Source organism: Aythya marila (genome assembly GCF_965140915.1).
Source record: "Aythya marila genome assembly, chromosome: 3".
NCBI classification, from domain to species: domain Eukaryota; kingdom Metazoa; phylum Chordata; class Aves; order Anseriformes; family Anatidae; genus Aythya; species Aythya marila.
In genome coordinates, this window is record NC_139044.1 from 52,138,588 (window position 1) to 52,159,631 (window position 21,044).

The following is a 21,044-nucleotide window of genomic DNA, read 5'->3' on the forward strand; positions in this document are numbered from 1 at the left end:
GGAGGACTCAGCCTACAGACTGCTGAAAGACTGCAGGTGCACAGGCCAAATGACAGCTCCTGGTTTTGGCCTAAAAGTGCCTGTTGATACAACTAAAGCCATGCATCAGAATAAATAAAAGATTTGGGATTATCTTGCATTGGTTTTGCAAACCGAGTAATACATTTTTGAAAAAATCTATGGAATACTTCTTTTCCCCTAACTCCTTAATCCTCATTGGTACCTCTTTGCTCCTACTGATTTTCTTTGCTTCTCTACCTGCCCTTTGCTTCCTCTGTCTTTTGAGTCCTTAACCTCCAACCCCACCCCCCTGCTGATTGCAGATCTCTCTTTGGCTTTCTCGTCTTAATTTCCCTTTTCTGTCATGTTTATGAGATGCACAAAAGTTGATTTCCAGCTGAGAAAGGCATCCCACAGAGGGAAAGATAACCAGGGAAACATTTCTTCCCATTTATTTTGAGTAGCTGCTTTCACTGCTGCAGACTGTCACTAGAGGTGAAAGGGGTGCAAGTCCAATCCCTGACATGTAAAGCGGACGTGGGATACATACATGGGAGGCCAAGTGACCAAAAAGAAAACTCTGGTTAATGCTGATCTTCAGTACTTTGAAGTCACCTGCTCTCTAGTACAATCACCTTTCTTTTCTGCTACTGTACATCTTTCCCAATCATCTTCCTCACCAAATCTTACTTTGCCAGCCTGTTCTAAAATAAAGAGATTTTTTAAATTTATGCACCCTTTGCTTTCACATCATGCTCTTTCAGCACTATGTCATTTAGATCTGTGCTCGAAAAAACTGTGGCTCTTCTGCATTCTGGCATCCCATTACTAATTCTGGTGGAGCTAGACATTTCTGTAAACATGGCTGGGAAATGGATATTGTGCTTTGTTCCAATTGCCATAACAGACTTCTTCATGACCTCTGGCATGCCACTCAAACGATGTGTCTCAGTTTCATCAGATCGGGATTTTCAGACTTTCCTTTCTTGCTTTTTATTTGAGGGAACCGGAGTTTTAAAAGACAAGGGGGGAATACATTATTATTATTATTTTTATCCTTTGCCTGCCCCTCTGTTTTTCCTGCTGCCTCGCTTCCATGCAGCTGTTGAACATTTAAGAAAAACATGTCTCCCACTGAGCAAGTTCCCTACAAATGTGAATTGAGCTTCAGGCAAGAGGAAATGTGAGTCCTGAGGTCACTCCTGAAATAAAGCCCTCGCCTGGCTGCACATAATTCTGTTGTTGTGTTTTAGGCATGGTTTAAGAAAAAAATATTGCATATTTCCCACAAACAGCATAAAGAGAAATGAATGCTGGTGATCATGAGATGATCATAAGATCTTTAAAATCTTGTTATGTCTTTCTGGTATTTTCAGTTGTGCTTTTAGAGTCTGCTGCTTAGATCCAAACAGAAAGTGGGGGAGGTGGGATTAGGGAAAGAAGATGACCTGCTGGTGCAAATCAGAGTGAATAGAGAGGCCTCCGCGTCCTCTACACTGCTGGTTTGAGAAGACAGAACTCTTTTTCCACGTTCAAGATACACCCCCTGTTCACAGGGGAGCAATATTTCTGTCAGATATGAAAGCAGTTTCTAATCTGCTCTGACCTTGGTGAGAAATTCAAGTCCAAATGTAGTAACATAGAAGCTGACAGGTCAGCCTGAAGAATTTGACGTGGGGGAGGCTTTCTTGTTGTCTTTCTTTCTTCCTTTCTTTCACTTCAAATGTTATCAAGGATCACTTCAAGTGCTGTGGCAGCATGGCTGGCCATAGAAATGACACCAGCTGTGTCATTGTTCCTGCTATTACAAGGAAGGTGCACGAAGCATTTACGGGACCAGCTGAGAATCTGCTACTATTGCCAGAAATGGTTAAAGAGGGAGACCTATCAAGAGAAGCATTTTACCTTTTCCTGTACTAAAACTGCAAAAGTTTATTTAAATTTTACACACATACATGACTCTTTACAAAAAGACTTCTGGCTCTACCCCAATGGCTTTGTATTTTTTGTTTTCTGAGCTGAAGATGAATACAATGACCCACACAAAGACCATAGGTAATTCTCACCATCCCTGAAGGTTTCTGATTGCCAGGTGTATCAATGCCCTCTGGTACAATGACTAAGACAAAACTTGACTGTGGAAATGATCTATGCTTTTTCTACTTCCCGCTTTCTTCCCGCGTCAGTAATCTTCTTATGTGCCTTGACAACAAAAGGGCTGGAAAGGTTTTGAGTTAGAGTCCCAGCTCAGGAATTATTCACAAGCCTGAAACATGATGGTTATCTTTCAGGCTATCTTTCTTCCAGTTATTTTTCTGGAATCAAGTTTATTTTTGATCACTGACAGGTTAAAAGCTTTTGGTTAAGATTTGGGTGCTTCTTTGTACTTTGTCAGTCAAGCAATGAGCCTAACATTTCTACTCACTGCTCATGACAAAATATATAAATTATGAATAGCTAAGGCCTATTTGTTATTTGTACTGTTGGAGAAACAGCTCATAGACTGAACCCCATTATCTTCAGTATTGTGCCTACCAGACAGAACAAAAGTGCTCTCCAGCCACTAGAGAATTTACAATTTAATTATGAAACAATGTGAAGAACAGATCTCACAGCTTCCCTCCACTCAGAGACCACCCAAGGACCACTGGGTGGCTCTGCCTGCCCAGATGGAAAGGTTCACGTGTTAAGTGGGTGGCCTGGAAACCCAGCTGCTGCCCAGGAGTTGTCCCTCTGGTGGGATCTTCTGCATCCAGAGGTGATGGTGGGACCCTGTGCCACCAGCATGGGGCTAAAGGAAAACAGGAGGCAGCAGCACGAGCTCCCTGTGCCTGCTGCATGGAAGCGGGAGGGCTCCTGGTGAAGAAATAGCGCTAGGGCTCAGAGGTAAAGTCTGGTAAACCTGCACTAAATTCATATGGACTGATACAGGAACGTGAGGAAATGAGGAAATAAGGTTGCTCAGCATGCCAGGCAGTGATCGTAGATCAGCCACATCACGGCGGCTGTCCCATTTTCTGTAGATGGCATGTCAAAGGCATGATTTAATGAAGGACTTGAAGGACGTTTCGTCCAGCACAAGGCAAAGCACAGTTTCTTGTTTGAAAATCTCAAAAGCAGACGAAGGAGGCAGGTAGCCATGACTGTCAGCAATACTGAAAGACAGATTATAAATATGGTGGGGTTAGATGAGGAAAGCTCTTGAAAGCAAAGACAAGTAAATTGTGCTCGATGGAGAGCCAGAGGAATGCTGCAAAGAGAAAGGTCAAGGTAATGGGCTGGGAAAATCATCCCTGCAGCAGCGCTCTGGGTGGGCAGTGGCAGAGCAGCACAGTTCTTGTTTGGGCCAGAGGAAGAATGTGACAGTACTGAGACATGATCCCGGTAGTCTGCACGTTTCCTTCTAAAGTTGCTTTCCTGCTCTGTTTGCTGGCTTTATGATCCAGAAAGCATCTTGGTGCTTCCCACCTACAGCAACAGAAGTATTCCTGGGAGTGGAGTACAGAGGAAGGATTTCATGGCCTACACAGTCCCACTGAGAAAATGTCTCTCTGCTTGTCCAAGAGCCATGAAACTTGATGAGAAATGGCCTGAGGGGCAGGTAGTCTCTCTGGGGTGATAGGGTGAAGAACAATTTCATGTCCTACTTCCTATTTATGGGACAGGGCTCCTGAGAGAGGAGGTGGCTGCCTAGGTGGTGGGCAGAGCTGGATGCCTCTCAGGGCGGTGGTGGCGGCCACACATCTCAGGAGGGGAGCTGGGGACACACGGGCTTGGCAGAAACTGTTGGGTGACAGGCAGAGGATGGGCATCTTGGGGCTTCACCCAAGCTTGTGGAGGGTGGGGACTCCCTCAGCAGCGGAGGCTGGAAGTGCATCGCCGCAGGCACTGGCAATAGGTGAGGAGGAGCAGGAGCTCGCCTGAACAAAGTCCTGAGCAACCTCATCTAAGGTTGAAGCTAGCCCTGTTTTGAACAAGAAGGTGACCTCCAGAGGTCTCTTCCAACCTAAATTATTCTCTGAGTTCACTCTAAATTAAAATTTAATTTTCAGAGTGGTGTCCCAGCACCTGCTGCCTCTGAACCCTGACATTCTTCCCAGCTGCCATGACAACACCAGCGGTGCCAAGGGGTTTCCGAACAGTCACCGCTCTCAGTCCCAGTCCTCAGAGGTTTCCTCCTGAGGACAAAACAGCAGGGAAGTCACTCACCTGTTGCTGGGACAATGGGGCAATGGCATTACAGAGAGCTGCTCTGCCTCCTTATCTCTGTCCCCTGGGCATTCCTTCCCTGATGAGGAATTTCCTCAGAGCGCTGACTGAAAGGCTCTGTGGGTCAGATGCGTTTATCTATGCAGCAGATAAAAGGCTGCAAGGGAGGACACATTCCTTCCCCTTTGCCACTGTCACTTGGGCTTGCCTGCAAGCTGGGCTCCACACTGGTGCTCCAGGGTCCATGCATCTGCACACCGCATTATTTATTCTGCTGTGCTGCACAATTGCCAAACTAAGACTAGGGAACCAAACTACAGCCTGGGTCTAGCCTTCCCCCATTCACAGGAAAGTATTATAGGAACAGTATGAAATGGATTCCTTTGAGCTTTTTTCTTCTCACAAAAAAAAAAAAAAAAAAAAAAAAAAAAAAGCAGTCATAATAGTGAACTTTTATTTTTCTTTATGAAGCCAAGCTTTTTTTTTTTTTTTTCTTTCCTCTACTGAAGAATAACTTTTCAGCCACTGTCTCTTTTAAGCGTGGACTCCAAAACATTGTCTCCTGGGAACCCCAATATTTTGATAAGAACAGATCAGAGGGCTGTCCAGCAGCCAGAGCTCTTACAGGGCTGAGACCGCACCATTTGGGCAGTGACCTGGCCATGCTGTGCATCTCTTCAATAAAACTCCCAAGGAGGTGCACTTCTGAAGTCTTCTGCCCTGTCCCATGCCCCTGTGAAGATCTGCTTTCAGGCAGGTGATGACGATTGGACTACTGAAGCTTAACATGTTTGTCAAAGTCCTTCTGTGAAGAGCAGGATAAATGAGGAAAGGGTGAGGAGAGAAACTAAACCACAGCTGGGGACAGCTCTCCCAAAATGGCTCCAGCATGTTGAGCAGTGGCATCTGGGACCAGCCACTGTGTGCGAACGTGCACTGGGTGACACACTTCTTATTCAAATTGTATGGCTTTTACTTAAATCATCAAATTCAAGACTGAAAGTCATCTTCTGCTACTAATGCTATTTTTTTTAATGGAACTCGTATATATATAATATATATATATACCTATGAGTCTTTACCCATGAATAGGTCTTTTCTGATATAGATCTGCATTGGAATTAGAGGCTGTTTGTGTTTTTGTTGTTTGTTTGTTTGTTACATTTTTAGTTTTGTATATCAGCATGATTTTCTGGGGTATTTTAGCTCCTGAGAAGTAAGGAAAGGATAATTTTGAAAGTTTTATTCCTTTGCCCTTCATTGTTTCTTCCTATGGCTTCATCAAGGTTGCTTGCAAGCAAACTATTTTCACATGGCTATTTTTGTCATTTTCTTCCTTCTACACACATTGTCAGTATTTTGTTAGGCTGATACATATTAGCTCCTTAGGGATATGCATTTATTTCTAAGAGCATCCTGGGATTTCCTATCAAAACTGGCCAAAAAGGGGTGTGGGGTGGGGGAAGCTGAAGATAAATACAGCTGAGGTGAAATCAGAGTACTACATTCTCTATCCAGATCTAAGGTATGTTCTCAAGAGCTTCCCATTTCAAGAACACTTATATGATATGTTTCCACTTAGCTTTTATGCCAAAAATATCCCAGTGTGGCTCCCGCTGATAAAAGCAGCAGGGGTGTCGGTGTGAACAGGGCTCCAGGCAGCTGCCCGGACTTCCTGCCATGCTCCTGCACAAACCTGCGGCCAGACACCCTGGGCCAGAGATGGGGAGCCCATGAGAGCCAGGTGGCTCCGTTCCCCATTGCAGACACAGGGGACCAGCCCTCCCAGGCATCCCGCTGCTCCTCAGGCACAGACAGTGTGGGTGGCAGTGGCAGAGCTCATGGGCAGCATCACTTGCAGGGACACAGAGTCAAGACCACAAGGAGTGGGAGGGGAAAATCACAGATGGGACAAAAGATGGCAAGAAAATATTTCATCAGCACTGGCTGAGTCCACTGGTTCATGTCTTCTTTACAAATACATCTGCACTGGTGACATCAGTTATAAACCTATTTAGAGAAGTAAAAAAAAAATAAAAAATGAAGGAATTTAGCCTCATCCACAGACTGTCTTAAATCTTATTATGAAATTTACTCAGAGTTCAAAGAATTTTAAAGCAGTTACATGTTAAGGACAATGCTAAAAGATTGTCGAGCCATTCTGAAGCATTCTGGTCTGGTTAAAGGTCTGGGCAATAACCCTTCTAGCACGTGGAAGATAACGAATCACAGGACAACACACACCAGAGCCAGACCTGTCATTCATCATGATTCCTTCTGTATAGACTGGGTACAAAACATGGTGAAAGGCTAAAAGAGAACTGACCAGCCTCTGAGCCCAGGTAGAGGACAGATCTCTTGAAGTCCCTGTGCTATAGTTACCACAGGAATGGCGGAACTATAGAAACAAATCAGCAACAGAAGAAAAAAGGAAAAAAAAAAAAGAAAAAAAAAAAAAAAGGAAATGAGACCCTACCCCATTGCTGTCTGTGCCACAGGTTTGCACAAAGTTGCTGGTTTGGAAGGGGAGGAAGTTAAATGTGTATGCGCAAGTCATTCTGCACTGCTCAGCCTTAAAACCAGAAAAGAGCATGCTTTATTTTGTGATACTGAAATTCCATTAAAAAGGAGGAAATCCAAACTTGGAAAATGATTGGGGTATAGGCACTGAGGTGCTCTCACACTGCTGCAGTTTGCAGCCTTGCAGTCCATGTTGCAGGGGGTGCAGTCATGAGCAGAAGGCCTCCAGAGCACTTTCAGGTGGGGAAAAGCAGGTTGCATCCTAGCTGCTCTCAAAAGAAGCATTTGGTGGTCATTCAGCACTGGAAAGAGAAATGGTGTGGCAGCTGAAGGCAGGGAGAAAGGCCGGCTGGTTGGGGAATGGAGGTGCTGCTGGAGTTTATCCTCTTCCACCGCAGGAACATCCTTTGAAGGACGATGGTGAGGAGAGGCTGGGAATGGTTGTGGGTGCTGGCTGCTGGGTGCCTATGGGAAAGTTCCTCTTCAGAGGCACTGTTAGATGCTGAGGGATGCTCAGACATAACCATTCAGTGGCTCTTCTCTCTGGAGCTGCTGGGCATCTTGTCTGATGAAGGCTTTTCTTCTGCCCGCTCACCTGAACCACCAGGAACAACTCAGATGGCACACAGGGGCCATGACACACCACAGGCCCAGCTGATGGCCCCGTACACGTGCACGGTGCTATGGGCAGAGGCACATCAAGAGCCTGAGAGCAAGCTTTGCCCTGGTAGCAGGGAGACAGAAACGTGCGCTGCAAAATAGTCCTCAGAGGCTTTCCCATGTGGTTCTGTGAGTTGCTGTAGGCCTGTCTCTGCATATATACTGGCATATATTTGCTAGTATTTCACTGCAGAAAAGATCCCGTAGGCCCACTCTGGAATATATCTGTATCTGCTGCTCTTCTCAGTGCAGAGGTGCAACACGAGCAATAGATGCAAGAAGGGCTTGGCGGCTCTGGGCTCAGAGGCCGTGTGGAGGCTGGAGCATGTTCAAAATGGCTCCTGCAGCGAGGATTCGAGTGCTTTGCTCTCCAGGGTGCAGCTCCCCTGCTTGGATCTTGGGGATAGCCATGACTTTGGGCAGGCTTCACTCCCACCCCCCTGAACCAACTGGCCACACAACCAGATTTCCATCCCTTCTTATTTTTCCTGAGCTCCCTTAAAACACCAATTTCCTATGGATGAGGGGGAAAAAAAGATAAACAATTAAAACTGTTGGGCAGATAAGTGGCTTTAGGACAATGTGGTCCTGCTGTGACACACATCTATAGGGAATCTGAGGAGGAGTGGGACTAATCAGCATGGGAAGGGGTGCTGGTTCTGCCTGCACCATCCGTGACAGCAGTTTTGTTCTGCTGAAGGCTCTGGTAGGTTCTCGTACTGGCTGAAGGGAGTTGCTGCAGTGGCTTTGTCACTCAATGACTTGGTATGGCTTGATTGCTTTAGGAAAAAAAAAAATGACCATGTGCAGAGATCAGACAATTTGTAGAATGGATTTTTTTAAGATAATTATCTCTTTTTTAATTTTCTTCCCTGAATGAAGCAGTGTCTTGATGAGAGCGGATTGTTTTAATTTTTCTAATGGAAATCGTATATGGCTGCTGAGTACCTGATATCTGATTTGAACTACGAACCCCACAGAGGGTGGGTGGATTTGAAGCACATGGATCCACTTGGCGCATAGCGGTTGGTGTGCTTTACTGTGTGTCATTTCCCGGGGGATACTTTTGGACCGGAGCATTCCTATGTATGCGTTGGTCCTGCTCCTGTGTCGGGTCAGGAGAGAGACTACCGCGTTGCTTGCTTTGCTTGTCGTTTAATCTGGCAAGAATTAATACCTGAAGAAGAAAAAAAAAAAAGGAAAAAAAAAAAAAAAAAGGAAAAAAAAGACATTTGTTGTTGGTTTTTTCTCCCCCCACCCCGAGGCGGCCTGAGGCACAGGACCCCGCTCGTTTTGCATCGGCTGCAGCCAGGATGCGCCCCCGGCTTCCCGCACAGGGCCCGGCACGGCGGCGGTCGAGCCCAGGGCGCCGCCGGCCCGGGGGTCCCCGGGGACGGGCAGGAGCCCCCCGGCGGTGCGGGGCAGCGCGGCCGGGCGGGGGCCCGACTCCCCCCGAGGGCGGCGGCTCGGTGCCGGTGCCGGTGCCGGTCCCTGTGCGGTCGCGGTGCGGTCCCGGTGCGGGCGGGGGGCCAGAAGCGCTGAGTCAGCGTCGAGGGGCGGCCGCCGAGGAGCGGGGTCCGGGGGTCGCCCCCGCCCCGAGCGGCCCCGGCGGTGCCCGGCAGAGAGGGGCCGGACCCCGGCGGCGGGGCGGCGGCGGGCAGGGCGCTGCCCCCCCCCGGCGCTCCTTATCAGCCCGGCTCGATGCTGCAAGGCGTGTCTGGGGCTCTGCTCATGTGATGGAGCAAGAGGCAGACGGGCGGGGGGACCAGGGGCGGAGGTGATTTTCCTCCCTCTCTTTTTTTTTTTTTTTTTTTTTTTTTTTTCTTCCTCCCTTTTCCCTCCCTCCCCTCGCTCCCTAAAGGAGTTCGCGGACAGCCGGGCTCCTTCATTCCCGGCTGCGCCGCCGCCGCCCCCCGAGCCCCCTCCCGCCGCACGGCCCGGCCCGGCCGCGGGGCAGCGCCATGGGCGCCGGCAGCTCCACCGAGCCGGGGGGCGACGGCGCCGCCGGGACCCCCGGCAGCCCCCCAGCGCCGGCGGGGGAAGCGGCGGCGGAGACCGCCAAGGTAAGGCAGGGGGCGGCCGGGGACGGGGGACGAGGGGAAAGGGAGGAGGGGGGTAGGGACGGGCGGTGGCGGCTCCCCCGGTGCGGGGAAAGTTTCCTGCGGCCCCTCGGGCACCTGCCGCGGCCGGCGGGGGGGCTCCGGGCCGGGACTGCGCCACGGGCAGCGCCGCAGTCATAAAACGGGGCGGCGGGGGCCGGGGGCGAGGGCGGGGGGCGCCGCTTTTGTGTGTGGCCGCGGGGGCTGCGGGGGGAGCGGGGCCGCGCCCAGCCGGGGGGAGAGGGCAGGGGCTGCGCCAGCAGGGCTGGCTGCGGCGGTACCCGGCGCTCCGCAGCCGCTGCGCTCCGCAGCCTTTTTTTTTTTATTGTTATTATTTCTTAATTTTCCCTTTCTCCCCCCCCCTCTTTTTTTTTTTTTTTTTTTTTCCCCCCTCCCTCCCATCTCTCCCGAGGGTGCGGTGGGAGGCGCGTCGAGGCGCAGCCCAGCCTAGCCCAGCCCGCCCGCGGGGGCTGCAGCGCGGAGCCCTCCCCGCGCTGCCCCAACTTCGTCCCGCCGGCCTCCGCCCCGGGAGGGTCCCCCCTTTCTCCCGACCCTTCCCCCGACCCTTCCCCGGCATCTCCGCAGCCCCCCCGGGGCTGGATGCACGGCGGCGGGCGGTGGCGCTGCCCGCCTTGGGCGCTCCCCGGTGCCGCGGCGCACCGGAGCGGGGGGCAGCCCCTAAAAGCGGGCTGGGGGGGGCCCGGGTCCACGCTATTTTAAACGGAGCCGCCGAAAGAATTGAAAGAAATTCTTTTAAAACATGTCTGGGGGTTAAAAATAGATTATGAATGAACCCATTTATCCCTCTGGAATAGGCGTGTTTAGGGGATTCTGGGACTGAAAGGGAGGTTATGTCCACCGGCGTGTTTACACAGCATCGCCGTGGGGTCAGACGTGGGTTTGTTAGGGGGGGAATAACGCGGCGTTATACCCAGGCTGCTCGGAGTTTGGGTCCCCGGAGCACGGCTACTCAGAAGTTTCTCTGAGCTGGCGTGTGGGTGTGTTAGAGCTTGAGAACTGGTTATGACTTTGTTTCTTTGACCTTGTGGTTCAGATTTAACTTTCAAGTTGAATTTCCCATAGTTCCTGGCATCCCCTAGACCTCCTTGTGCGTGTTTTGACAGATTTGAAAACCACATTGAGAATGAGCTTTAAATTAACTGAGATTTACTTTATTTTCTTTTTAACCAAATAAGCGTGAGGGATTGGTGTTGGCTAACAAAATATTTAGCAGTTACATTGAGTGGTTCTAGAACTCGGATGCTGAAATCTAGGCGGCGGTGAATTTACAGAGGGCAAGCATTTGGTTACCATGATTGTTTTAAAATGAAGATAATGTGACTCTCAAGAAGGGACATAATGTTCATAGCCGTGTTTATCCAGTTGTGAGAACCAAGACAAAAAAGAGAACATCGCCGATGTTGTTCTCGACTACAGACTATTATTGTTTTTAATGCTGTGGTTTATATCTTCCACTCTTTAGGAATCATGCTTTCGAATAATTAAATTTTGTTATTTAAGTCGAACTGGTTAAAGGTGGGGAATTTTTTGCATTTCACTGCTGTAAGAAGTTGTATTACTGCCGCTTTTCTAAACCAGCCATTTTTGTCTTCCATTACATTAAATAAAAAGAAAAGGAAGCTTTTATGAACTTTAGCCCTGCTATTTTTTTTTTTTTTTGTATCTCACTTAATCTGTTCTTACTCCAGTGAGAGAGCTTCGTGTGGACTTGAGACATAATTTTTCATAGTTAGCCCTTTGAATTTGAAAATCACCAGATCATGCTATGCCCCTGGAGAAATCTATCAATGAGCTAATGTGTTTGCAGAATATGCAATAGAGCCATTTTAAAGGATGGTCATCTTTCTTATGCTTTTCAAGTTAAAATGCTCATCACTACCCTCTCTTTTAGAATAAAAACTCTGAAAACTGGCTTCAGTGTAGTCTAATGTGAGTGAGCCTTGGCAAAAATCAATTACAGACGAATTGTCTAGGCAACTGTTCTAATGTGTAATGTAAAATCTCAGCAGTTGTACTTCTTAGTCACTTAAAATTCCTCAAAATATTTAATCAAGTGTCTTTTGTAACAGTTGTATTTTGTACAAGATGAAAACCTGTTTGCTTTTTCTTCCAGAAAGACCAAATTTACAGTCTTCAAGTCGCGTCATTATCCCCCTGTGACTCTTTGGCCAGATACCAGTTCCTGAGGTGTCCTAGTTACTGGAAGGGGGGTCCAGAAACTGTGTTTCTCACTGCTGCAGCCTGGGAGATGTCAGATGCCCTGTTAAGCACTTGGGCTGCAGTGCTAAAGATGCTTGGGAGCCTTGGGCATGTTGGCTTGGAAGCACTGCAGGTTAAACATAGGCTCTAGGAGCCAGGACCTCAGGTGTTCGCCCCATCCTTTCACAGGTTGCTGCTGACTTATACCTGCAGCAGCTCCAGAGTTTCCATCCCAACACGTCAGTGGGACTTGAAATTGGTGGTGTGGTTTCTTGTTTTTTGCTTGCTATAACAGATCCTTATCGTGCATAGCCACCCTGCTGTGGGAAGACCCCTCTGCAGGGAGTGGGACGTAGCTGGAGATACCAACCCCTCCACATGTCTGAACCAAATCCATCCGACCTGTGAATCAACATCCAATGTCCTGCTGAAATCTGTGGGCAGGGTGTGGTCCCACAGAGGGTTGATCTGATCTAGATATTTCCTGACTGTTTCGGCAGCAATACTTCTTCCCATCCTCTTCTTCCTCCCCCGTCCCTCTTTCCTGCCTTGCCCCATATGATGCAGCCCCGCCTCACACTGTGCCTGGTGCTCACCGTACATTTCCATAAGCCAAACAAACTGGCTAAGTCTTCAGGCCAGTCTTGATGCTGGGCTAGTTCCCTGATGGATTCATTTGCCTCATACAATGTCCAGGTGAGACCTAAAGCCAGGCCAAGGCAAGCACCTGTGGCAGGCAGCCAGGAGGGGAAATGAAAACATCGACACTGGTGGCAGTGAGCTGGTAGACCATGGCTGAGATCTCCCTGCCACTCTGTCCTGAGTAACACTGAGGACTGAAACTTGGTCTGAGAAGGAGTTAACAGATTTCAATAATAATAGTGCTAGAAATAGGAGCAGGATCTCTTTAGAGAGAGCAGACAAAGTTCAGCTGTCCCAGGCTAGCAAAAGCTTTGAGATGTCTGCTGGCATGGGTCCTGTACTTCTGCCTCCTCTCCAGCCTGGGTGCCTGCAGCTTCTCTGGGCTGTTTCTGGCACTCAGCAAACTCATTCAGTGAGTTAACCCCATAGGAAGCTGTTCAGCTTCTTTGGCAGGACTGATTTTTGCCAATTTGTCAAGGTCCAGTGGGTGGAGGGAGCAGACCAGGCCTGGGTGACACCTCCCTGGGTGGCAGCGAATGGCTAGATCGGTGCTGTCACCTTCACCTTGTGTGCTCATCTCTGCTCATAGCAGTGATGCCTCTCTCTCCCAGCCTCCCATTCTGATGTTGAGAGCCAAAAGAGAGACTGGGAAGAGGTGAGGTGCTGGCTTGCTGTCCCTCAGGGCGGTGCCCTCTGGGGCCCTGTGGGGAGGGAAGCAACTACGAGCTGCAGGGTCTGCAAGGAAAGCCGCGTCATGCTATGAACATCCGAGCCAGAACAAGTGTGATCCACCCCGTTTTTATCTTACTTAGAAGTCCAGGGCACCAATTTAAATACAGGTACTTTTCTGTGGCCCTGCTGAGAAAGCAGAGAGCTGTGTAGGAACAGCTACCTGCCGCTACGTGGGGAAACTTTTAAAGGTAGGATGCAGGGGAGGAAAAAAAAAAAAAAGCCTGGCAGAGCAACAAGCTATTCTTGCAGCAAAATAGAGGTTTGGCAAAGATAGCCTTCTGCGGGAATTTTGATGGCTTGAAAATTTTGTGTGGTGAATTCCTGGCTTGCTCCCATGCTAGGGCCCCTGCTCAAGAGCAGCGATCATTCAAGCCGTGTTTTCTGGATAATTCCTATTTCTGAGTAGTAACTTGATTACGCTACCTGCCTTGTAATGAGAGCAAGTGTCTGCTAGACAGTAAATATTTGGAACTGTCTCTTCTAAAGAGGTTACCAGCTGAGATGTCAGAATGTCTTATTGTCTGAATGCATGACAAATAACAGCTGTGACAGACTTACATCTGCTGTTTAAACAACTGTGTGCTGGTGACAGGGCTGAGTCAGCCTGCAAATACAAGCAAGTCGTACATTAGCGATTGTAAAACTCAGCTTAATCAAGTACCAGAGGAAAGTCCCTAAACAGCATCTCTAAGAGCTCTGGTTAAAAAGCACTTGAGTTTGAAGCCTTTGGTCTGAATGGTGGACGCGGCTGCAGGGTGCTCCCAGTACAGTGGGGGCTGATCCCTTCCGAGTCCTCTTCAGATCTGGAAGGAAGACGGTCATGTCGTTTTGTGGTGATGTTTGGAGTTGGGCCCATGCCTGCAGAGTGGCTTGAGAGAAAGCATAAAGGCGCTTAATTGAAAAAATGCACAATGGAAATTGATGCCATGGATCTACTGAAAGTGTGAAATAGCCCTCTAATCATCTAGGAGATAAGAGGGAGGTGGTAGAGGGAGTGTCCAGGCACTTTGAAGGCCAGGGAAGGCAATTAGCTTGTGTTTGATGTGACAGAGAAGCTAAAGAGATGCAGTGAGGAGCAATGCGGCCTTTGAAAGTCACTCTGGTTGGAAATGCAAGCCATGTGTTTAGTTACTGAAACAAGAGTAACCTGCTTTGTGCTCTATCCTCCTGACCGTGTTGTGGTGGTGTCCTAGGATTGCTATGCAGAGAGTTGAGAGATGTGAGACTGAGGAAGGAGCTCGTGTTGGTTCTGGCTTAGGGTACAGATCTGAATGGCAGGCTAGAAGGAGGGCTTTCTTCACAACTTGCAAAAAGATCATGGTGATGGTTTGGGAATAAAAACCAGGCTTCATTTTAGCCAAGTGGATTTCAAGGTTAGTCATCCTTAAGGAGACGTCACAACTAAGTCAGAGAGAGTTAGGACAGAAGAGGCAAGATCCAAGAGAGTAAAAGGTAAGGAGAAGGCCCTTGGCTTTGTCTGCAGGAGATATTACCAAGAAATAAGATACTGAAGCTAAGTATGATCTTATGTGCCTTGACAGAAGGCCCTTATTCTGTATCTCCACCTGGAATTTGTAACGTCCCATGAACCTCTAGTCCTTAGCTAATGCAAACCAAGACAAACTGCTGTGAACAAAGAACTAGAATGACCTAAATTCACTTTTTTTTTTTTTTTTTAATGTTGCTGTTTGAAGATCTTTTTAATGAAGCAGTGTGTGTAAGGAGCTGACCTCTTGAGCTGACCAGCGGTGCTCTAAGCTTCCCAAATTTTTGAAATCCAACTTCAGAAAAAATATTAGAGATGTTTACGTTAGTTTGCTCAGTTGTTCAGACAGCTGGATCTGGCTATTTTAGTAATCTCACGTAGAATCAGTGTAGCGGGATTAACAGAATGAGGCAAAATTAACCCTGGTGCATTTGGGCCTGGTATGAGGAATCCTTGGAATGATTTGGGACTGGTACAAGGAATGTTGGGAATGACGGTGATTCCTGGTGGGGGAAGAAGCTGGGTACTGCTGGCCCCGTGGTGAATAGTGAATGAGCGTATGAAGCATGTTCAAACGTACAACAAGCAGTCAGGGGCCTTCTCTTAATCCACATCTCATGTGGTTCTTTGTGTTATCTTTCTTTATACGTTTATAATGATGTATGCATTTATTGAAGTCTAACGGTTGGGCTCAAAACTACCCAACAAATGGAGCAGAAGCTGCTGTAGGCATGGGCAACAAGCGGTATGCATTTTAGTCTCATTAACTGCGTACCAGCGCTTGGCTTCCACCTTTGCAGTGGGTATGAAGCAAGTCTTTAAAAATTGCTTGCATGATTTATGGCGGTGGCATGACAAGAGCAGAAGTGTTACATCACTGATGGTTCTTTGTTTTGAGAATGATCAAGCTGAAGGACCAGTGAACTGGATAACCAAGTCTTTTCAGTTTCTCCTGCATTTATGAGACAACACATTCATAAGTTAATTCATAACCCAAGGAGGGAGCTATGAGTGAATGCCACAGAAACCTGATAAATACTGATAAATGTACCAATGTAATGTCTCATTACCTGTAGATAAACACAGAGCTAAATAATGAGACTCCCAATATTGTTAATTTTTGTCTTTGAGATTTTCACCCATCTCTCTAAACTTTGACTTTATATTTGTCGAAGCTTTATAATTATTCTCAATGGAATTAAGAACACAGCTGAATAAATTGGACATAATTGGTCTAAACTGTGGTTCAGGTCCCTTCAGAGAAATGAAGCAGTTAATGTGAGTGAAAATTGAAATTAGTTTCTTTCACAAACTAATGCATTGGGACAGACTGCAATGACCCTCATAAAGAGCCTGAGCAAATTTTCTTAGAAAAGTTTTTTTTTTTTTTAAACTAATTATGCTGTTGTATCCCCTAATGTTACAAATGCCCCAGCCCCTGAAAGTGCATATTTTATTCTCCTTTATATGCATTTTAATTTGTAAAAAAAAAAATAATAAAAAAATACTTTATTGGTTTTGATAATTATTCAATTATTTAAAGTAGGACACTTGATATTAAAATTTAAATTTGCCTTCCTGTGGCCAAGAATCACATCGAATTCTTGTCCTAGAGATTGGGCTAAAACAGTCACTGTTCCCTGGAAGGGCTGGGCTGTACTACAGATCTGGTCAAATTTCAAAATGCTAAATTTTTTGTATATTTACAGCTTTCTTGGTTTTGAATGCTGTGTCCTGCTTTCTAAACTGAATTTATGGACAGCATAAATACTGGTTATAATTCTACCAGCTGATAGTAAAAACAGCTTCTAGTCTTACATCTAGCAGTGTTCATACATTTCCTTCTGTTCTTCACACTGGGAAGTATCATAGCATTTACAGATCTAAAGCATAATCTGCTTTAGTCACTGATTCAGTGATTGCTGGATTTTGGTTATGTATCTCTGGGTTAATACATAGTCACTGTTTTCCTGAATGCATTGTGACTGTAGAATAAATTCAGGACTGGGGAAATATTAGCTATGGTAATAATTAATATTTCCTTGTTACACCGAGGGATCAATTTAAGAAGGAGACAATGGCACTGCATTGGGGTACCTGGTTCCTTTATACCACATCATCCTTACAGAGTCCATAGATTGTAAGTGCCTATTCATGTTGTTAGGCACTTACACAAATGGTAAATTTTAAGTATATGTCTATCTAAGTGCATTTGTCAATATGACTCTAGCTTTGAGATGGTTTGACTAGGGGAAGTTTGAAAAGAAAGGGAAGGAAGTTTTTGAACAAGGTGAGGAGTGCTAAAATATTCAGTGCTGTTGCCTTTCTTGTGAGTTCAAAGAGCTGTTGTTGCTAATTCTGAGGTTGTCACCTCAAAATAACCATCCATGGATGGCTAGCTAAGTGCCCTTAGAGCCAGTAAAGCTAAGGTTGTTCCTGCGTTTGCAGGACTAACAGTCTTAAAAGAATGAATGACTACAATTTATGATATGTATTAAAGGAAAAGTCCTTTAATAAGTTTGTAATGAAGAATCTCAAAGTACTTTTTTTTTTTTTTTAAAAAAAAAGGGTTGTTATTTTCTGTGTCTATTTGTTATTAGTCTTCAACTGTTTTTTACTGTTTGATTAATCCTGTGTGCAATTGTAGAACAACTCAGATTTTACATCCCTTTGTTCGGTTCTGTGGCATTTTTATTTCTTCTGAGTTCCTGTGTTTTAGATTTATGAAAAGGATGATGTGAGAAGTGGGAGCACAATCTGAGTGTTGAGCCATTCCGTATTTCTTCTATTTAATATCTGGTCTCAGCATGTGAAAACTCTGAAGCCAAATTATTCCATCTGTGGTATTGGCAGTAGAGCAGAATGGTGTCCTTTTTCGTGAGGTGGATTATGTGGCTGTGAAAGGCAGCTTTGAGGAGTGCAGCAATGCCAGGTGGAAACAATTTGGCTTAATTAAGGGCTTCTGAACTGGAGATTGAGAGCCCTAATGCAGACTCTTTTGCCTGTGGAAGTAGGTGCAGCGCTTCCCTCAGATCTGACCTGGCACGTGAATAGGTAGTTGAAGGATAAGAGGGAAAGGAAAGCCTTTTGCCTGGCACTTTGCATGTTGATTTGGAATTCCACTGCAGCAGGCTAATTGCTAATAAAAATAAATAAATAGGTCTGCCCATTCAGAAGCTTGTTTTAGTGGCTTTTTGGAAGATACTCATCGAATGTGTCATCTTTCTGATTCCAGTTTGGTGCTTCAAGCGTTTGGATGTTGCATTACATTGGAAAATGGGATGCATCTGTGGTTCCTTCATATAATTAACAGGTCTTCAATGCCAGTAGTTTGGGAATACAGCTGAGTAATAAGAAAATGATATGTAATTAAGGTCTGCTGTCCCACCAGAGGAACTTTAAACTTGCACTTCAGGAGCAGAGATTTGAGATGTGGTTAATTAGTTGAAGCAGCTTCTGTTGGAAGGGAATGTGATCAGTTGGAGAGCTAGTCAATTAAACAAAGTGTAAGGAAGCTTTTTTTTTTTTATGACCACAATGTATTTCATACTTCTGGAAGGACATTTTTATTTTAAAAGTATCTCCCTTGTTATATGGCAAGCCTATAGACATTCTGGAAGTGATTAAAATGTATCAAATGTAGAAGTTGAGAGCTTTTTCCCTGGTATTGGCACATCTAGGAAAAAAGTTTGAAATGTTATAGTGAGGAATCCTAAAGTATTGCAAACTTCTTTCTCCCCTGTAAAAATAACCTCTACCTAATAACCAAGGCCCCAAAGCTCTAGTTCTAACCCTAGTTTAATTGAATTTCCTCATGGGATTTATATGTACATGTTCAGCTTTCTGTCCCAAATAGTTAATTTTCTTTGCAATTGTACTGTTCATGATCACAAGATAAGCATGTCAGCAGAGGAGCCATACCAAAAGCCAAAATACAGATAGGATTCCTGTGCATATAGGAGGAGTTGTGCCAGACACTTTGAAGAATGAATCTAGCTAATGGAAAGATATTTTTCACATTATCCCGAAGCTTTCCTTCATGCTAGAAGGAATGTTAGAAATGTATTTTTACACAAGGTTATAGGCCATTGTCTGTAAAATGTTCTTCATCCACACATCTCATGCAGTAGAAGAGTACAATAAATAGTCCCAGATTATATCATGTATTTTTTTTTCTCACAGAAGTACTTTGATTTATTAAAGTTAATAACCTTGAGAAGGAGCAATGCTGCACAGAAGTAATTACTTCCCCAAATGCTTGCACGTATATAAGTGAAATGAGAACAAAAGAACAATGTTCTGTGCAAAAAGTGCTGACCTGGTACTGATGTTACGTTTCTTTATCTTTCTCTCTTCTACTACGATCCTTCATCCAATACTTGGCTGCCCAGGTTTTAGATGCAAATTCACCAGTACCTGACGTTAACGAAGACAACTTGGAGCTTGATGCCCCACCGCAGGAGCCCCAGCAGCCAGGAGCTGCCACAACGCCTCAGGAGCTGAATGGGCAGCAGCCAGAGGTGGCTTCACCAATCCAGGAACCTCCTGGACAGCAAGCAGAGGCCCCTGGAACAGATGGTAAGTAAAAATCTGGGTTCAATGGACTGATCTTAGAGGTCTGGATGCAAGGTTGAAATGGGACTCAGCTGGCTGTGTCATAGTGGATGGGGAGTTGCTCAGGTGATCTGTTGGTTACTCAAGTGCTTCCTCTAGGGTGTTTTATTGGGATGCATTTTCTTTATAGCAGAATTTAGGCAACAAATGAGTTGGGGCTGATGCTGTCAGTGGTACAGGATGCTATCTTTTCTGCCTTCAAGGCAGCTTCATTTCCGTTAGTGGGAGCCTGCAGTGCCTCTGCTTGCTTGCTACCAATTGCTTGAGCATTCACCTGAGGGAACAGTTCATTTTTTTTCTTCCTGTGTTAGGAGTTTATGCTGCATAGGCTTATCCCTTCTTTCATAGGGTAGAAATCCTATTATATTCACTAATGATATTAATATTGATCACAGACTGGCTGAGGTTGGCAGGACTCTCTAGAGGTTACCTGGTCCAACCTCCTGCTTGAGCAGGGCCATCTCAAACAGGGTGCCCAGGAACCATTTGAACTCCTCAGGAGGAAGGGACAGGCTGCTAATCCATTGGCTCTGTTTTGCTTAAAGCTGTCTTTCAAACTGCTTTTAATCAGGCTTGCATTTTGACCCTCCAAATCTTTCTCACAGAAGCCCTGCCCTTGCCAGCCTCTTACTCCTGCCCCTTCCTGGCCCTGGGTGGCATTGGCTGCAGAGGCCCAGCAGCAGGCTGACTTTGGCGTTGGTAGAGGGGTGCTGTAAAACCGATGTGGCATGTTTCATCTTTCACTCACTCCTCTTTAAAACTTTACTCTTGAGAGGATAGGTATAAGAAAGTATACTCACAGTCATGAAGGAGGAGAAAATACCTGATGTTTTGAAGTAGATTTTGTGTTGGCATTCAGCTTTTGGATCAATTAATAGGAAAGGCCTTTAAAAGGGTGTGGTTTCAAGTTAACAATCAAACTAATCTTTATATATAATTATGTGTTGTATCTTTAGTTGTACTGGAATTGTGTTCCTAAGGCGTATAATAAAGGAGAAGTGAGAAGCTCCCTTAGATGTAGATGAAATGCATGATGCTTTATGAACACAGATAGTATTAGGAATTTGTACCTGAATAGATTGCCCCAAAAGGTTTTACTTTCTTTAATCTCTCTCATGTGGTTGCATGATGCTGCTGTTCTATTTGGGATTTATCTTACTGTTGTCAGTGGAACCAAGCCTAGACAGTAGCATAATTTATATGAAAGGGAAACAGTTCCATAGGTTTGATCTTAAAGCATCTTTTTACTTTTTATATATAAAAAAACAAACAAACAAAACCCAACAACACCAAAACACCACCTTTATGGAGGAAATACAGTATGTATTTTCTCGTAGCAATAGCTGAAAATGACATCATCCAAAAGTCAAATAAAAACTGTCTGGTAAAGCACTGAAAAGTTAGTCTTTCAAGTGAAAACTACATTCGGATATCCATAATTGTTCGTATCACTCGTCTGGATCTTTCAGCGTCTGGTCCACATGTCCCTTAGGCAGATGAGTAAAGGTGGGGATGGTATCTTTTAAATGCTCTATGAGGAGAAATCTCTCCATCCAAGGAAATAAATCATCAGTTCTATATTTCTTCCCCAAAGCGACTGTCAATATGCAAAGAAGCAAATGATTCACTATGGATTAACAAGTGTTTAATACTCTTTTTTTGTTTATGTGGGCTAAATTACCTAGTGCTATTGACTAGCACCTATTGAAGTATCAGTTTGGACTGGATGTCTAGTGACTGCTTCAAAACCATTTCAGAAGTTGGGAATGAAACAGTGTTTTAAAAGCAATTGTTTCTTACTGCAAAGCTGACGTTTCCTCTCTTAAGGAGGAAAAAAAGAGCACTTGAATTGAAAGGTATTA

The 21,044-nt window shown here is 45.6% G+C and overlaps 1 protein-coding gene across 2 annotated transcripts in view; it reads left to right on the forward strand.

The window, feature by feature from the left end:
- The first annotated feature begins 9,219 nt into the window (after positions 1-9,219).
- Positions 9,220-21,044, forward strand: part of AKAP12 (A-kinase anchoring protein 12) — a 30,548-nt gene continuing 18,723 nt past the window's right edge. Inside the window, exons 1-2 of one of the 2 annotated variants that reach the window (XM_082756093.1) lie at positions 9,220-9,452; positions 18,960-19,146. In XM_082756093.1, the coding sequence (XP_082612219.1) occupies positions 9,351-9,452; positions 18,960-19,146 (289 nt within the window). In that variant the 5' untranslated portion in view covers positions 9,220-9,350. The remainder of the gene's footprint in view (positions 9,453-18,959; positions 19,147-21,044) is intronic. The other variant, XM_082756092.1, reaches the window with a different exon arrangement.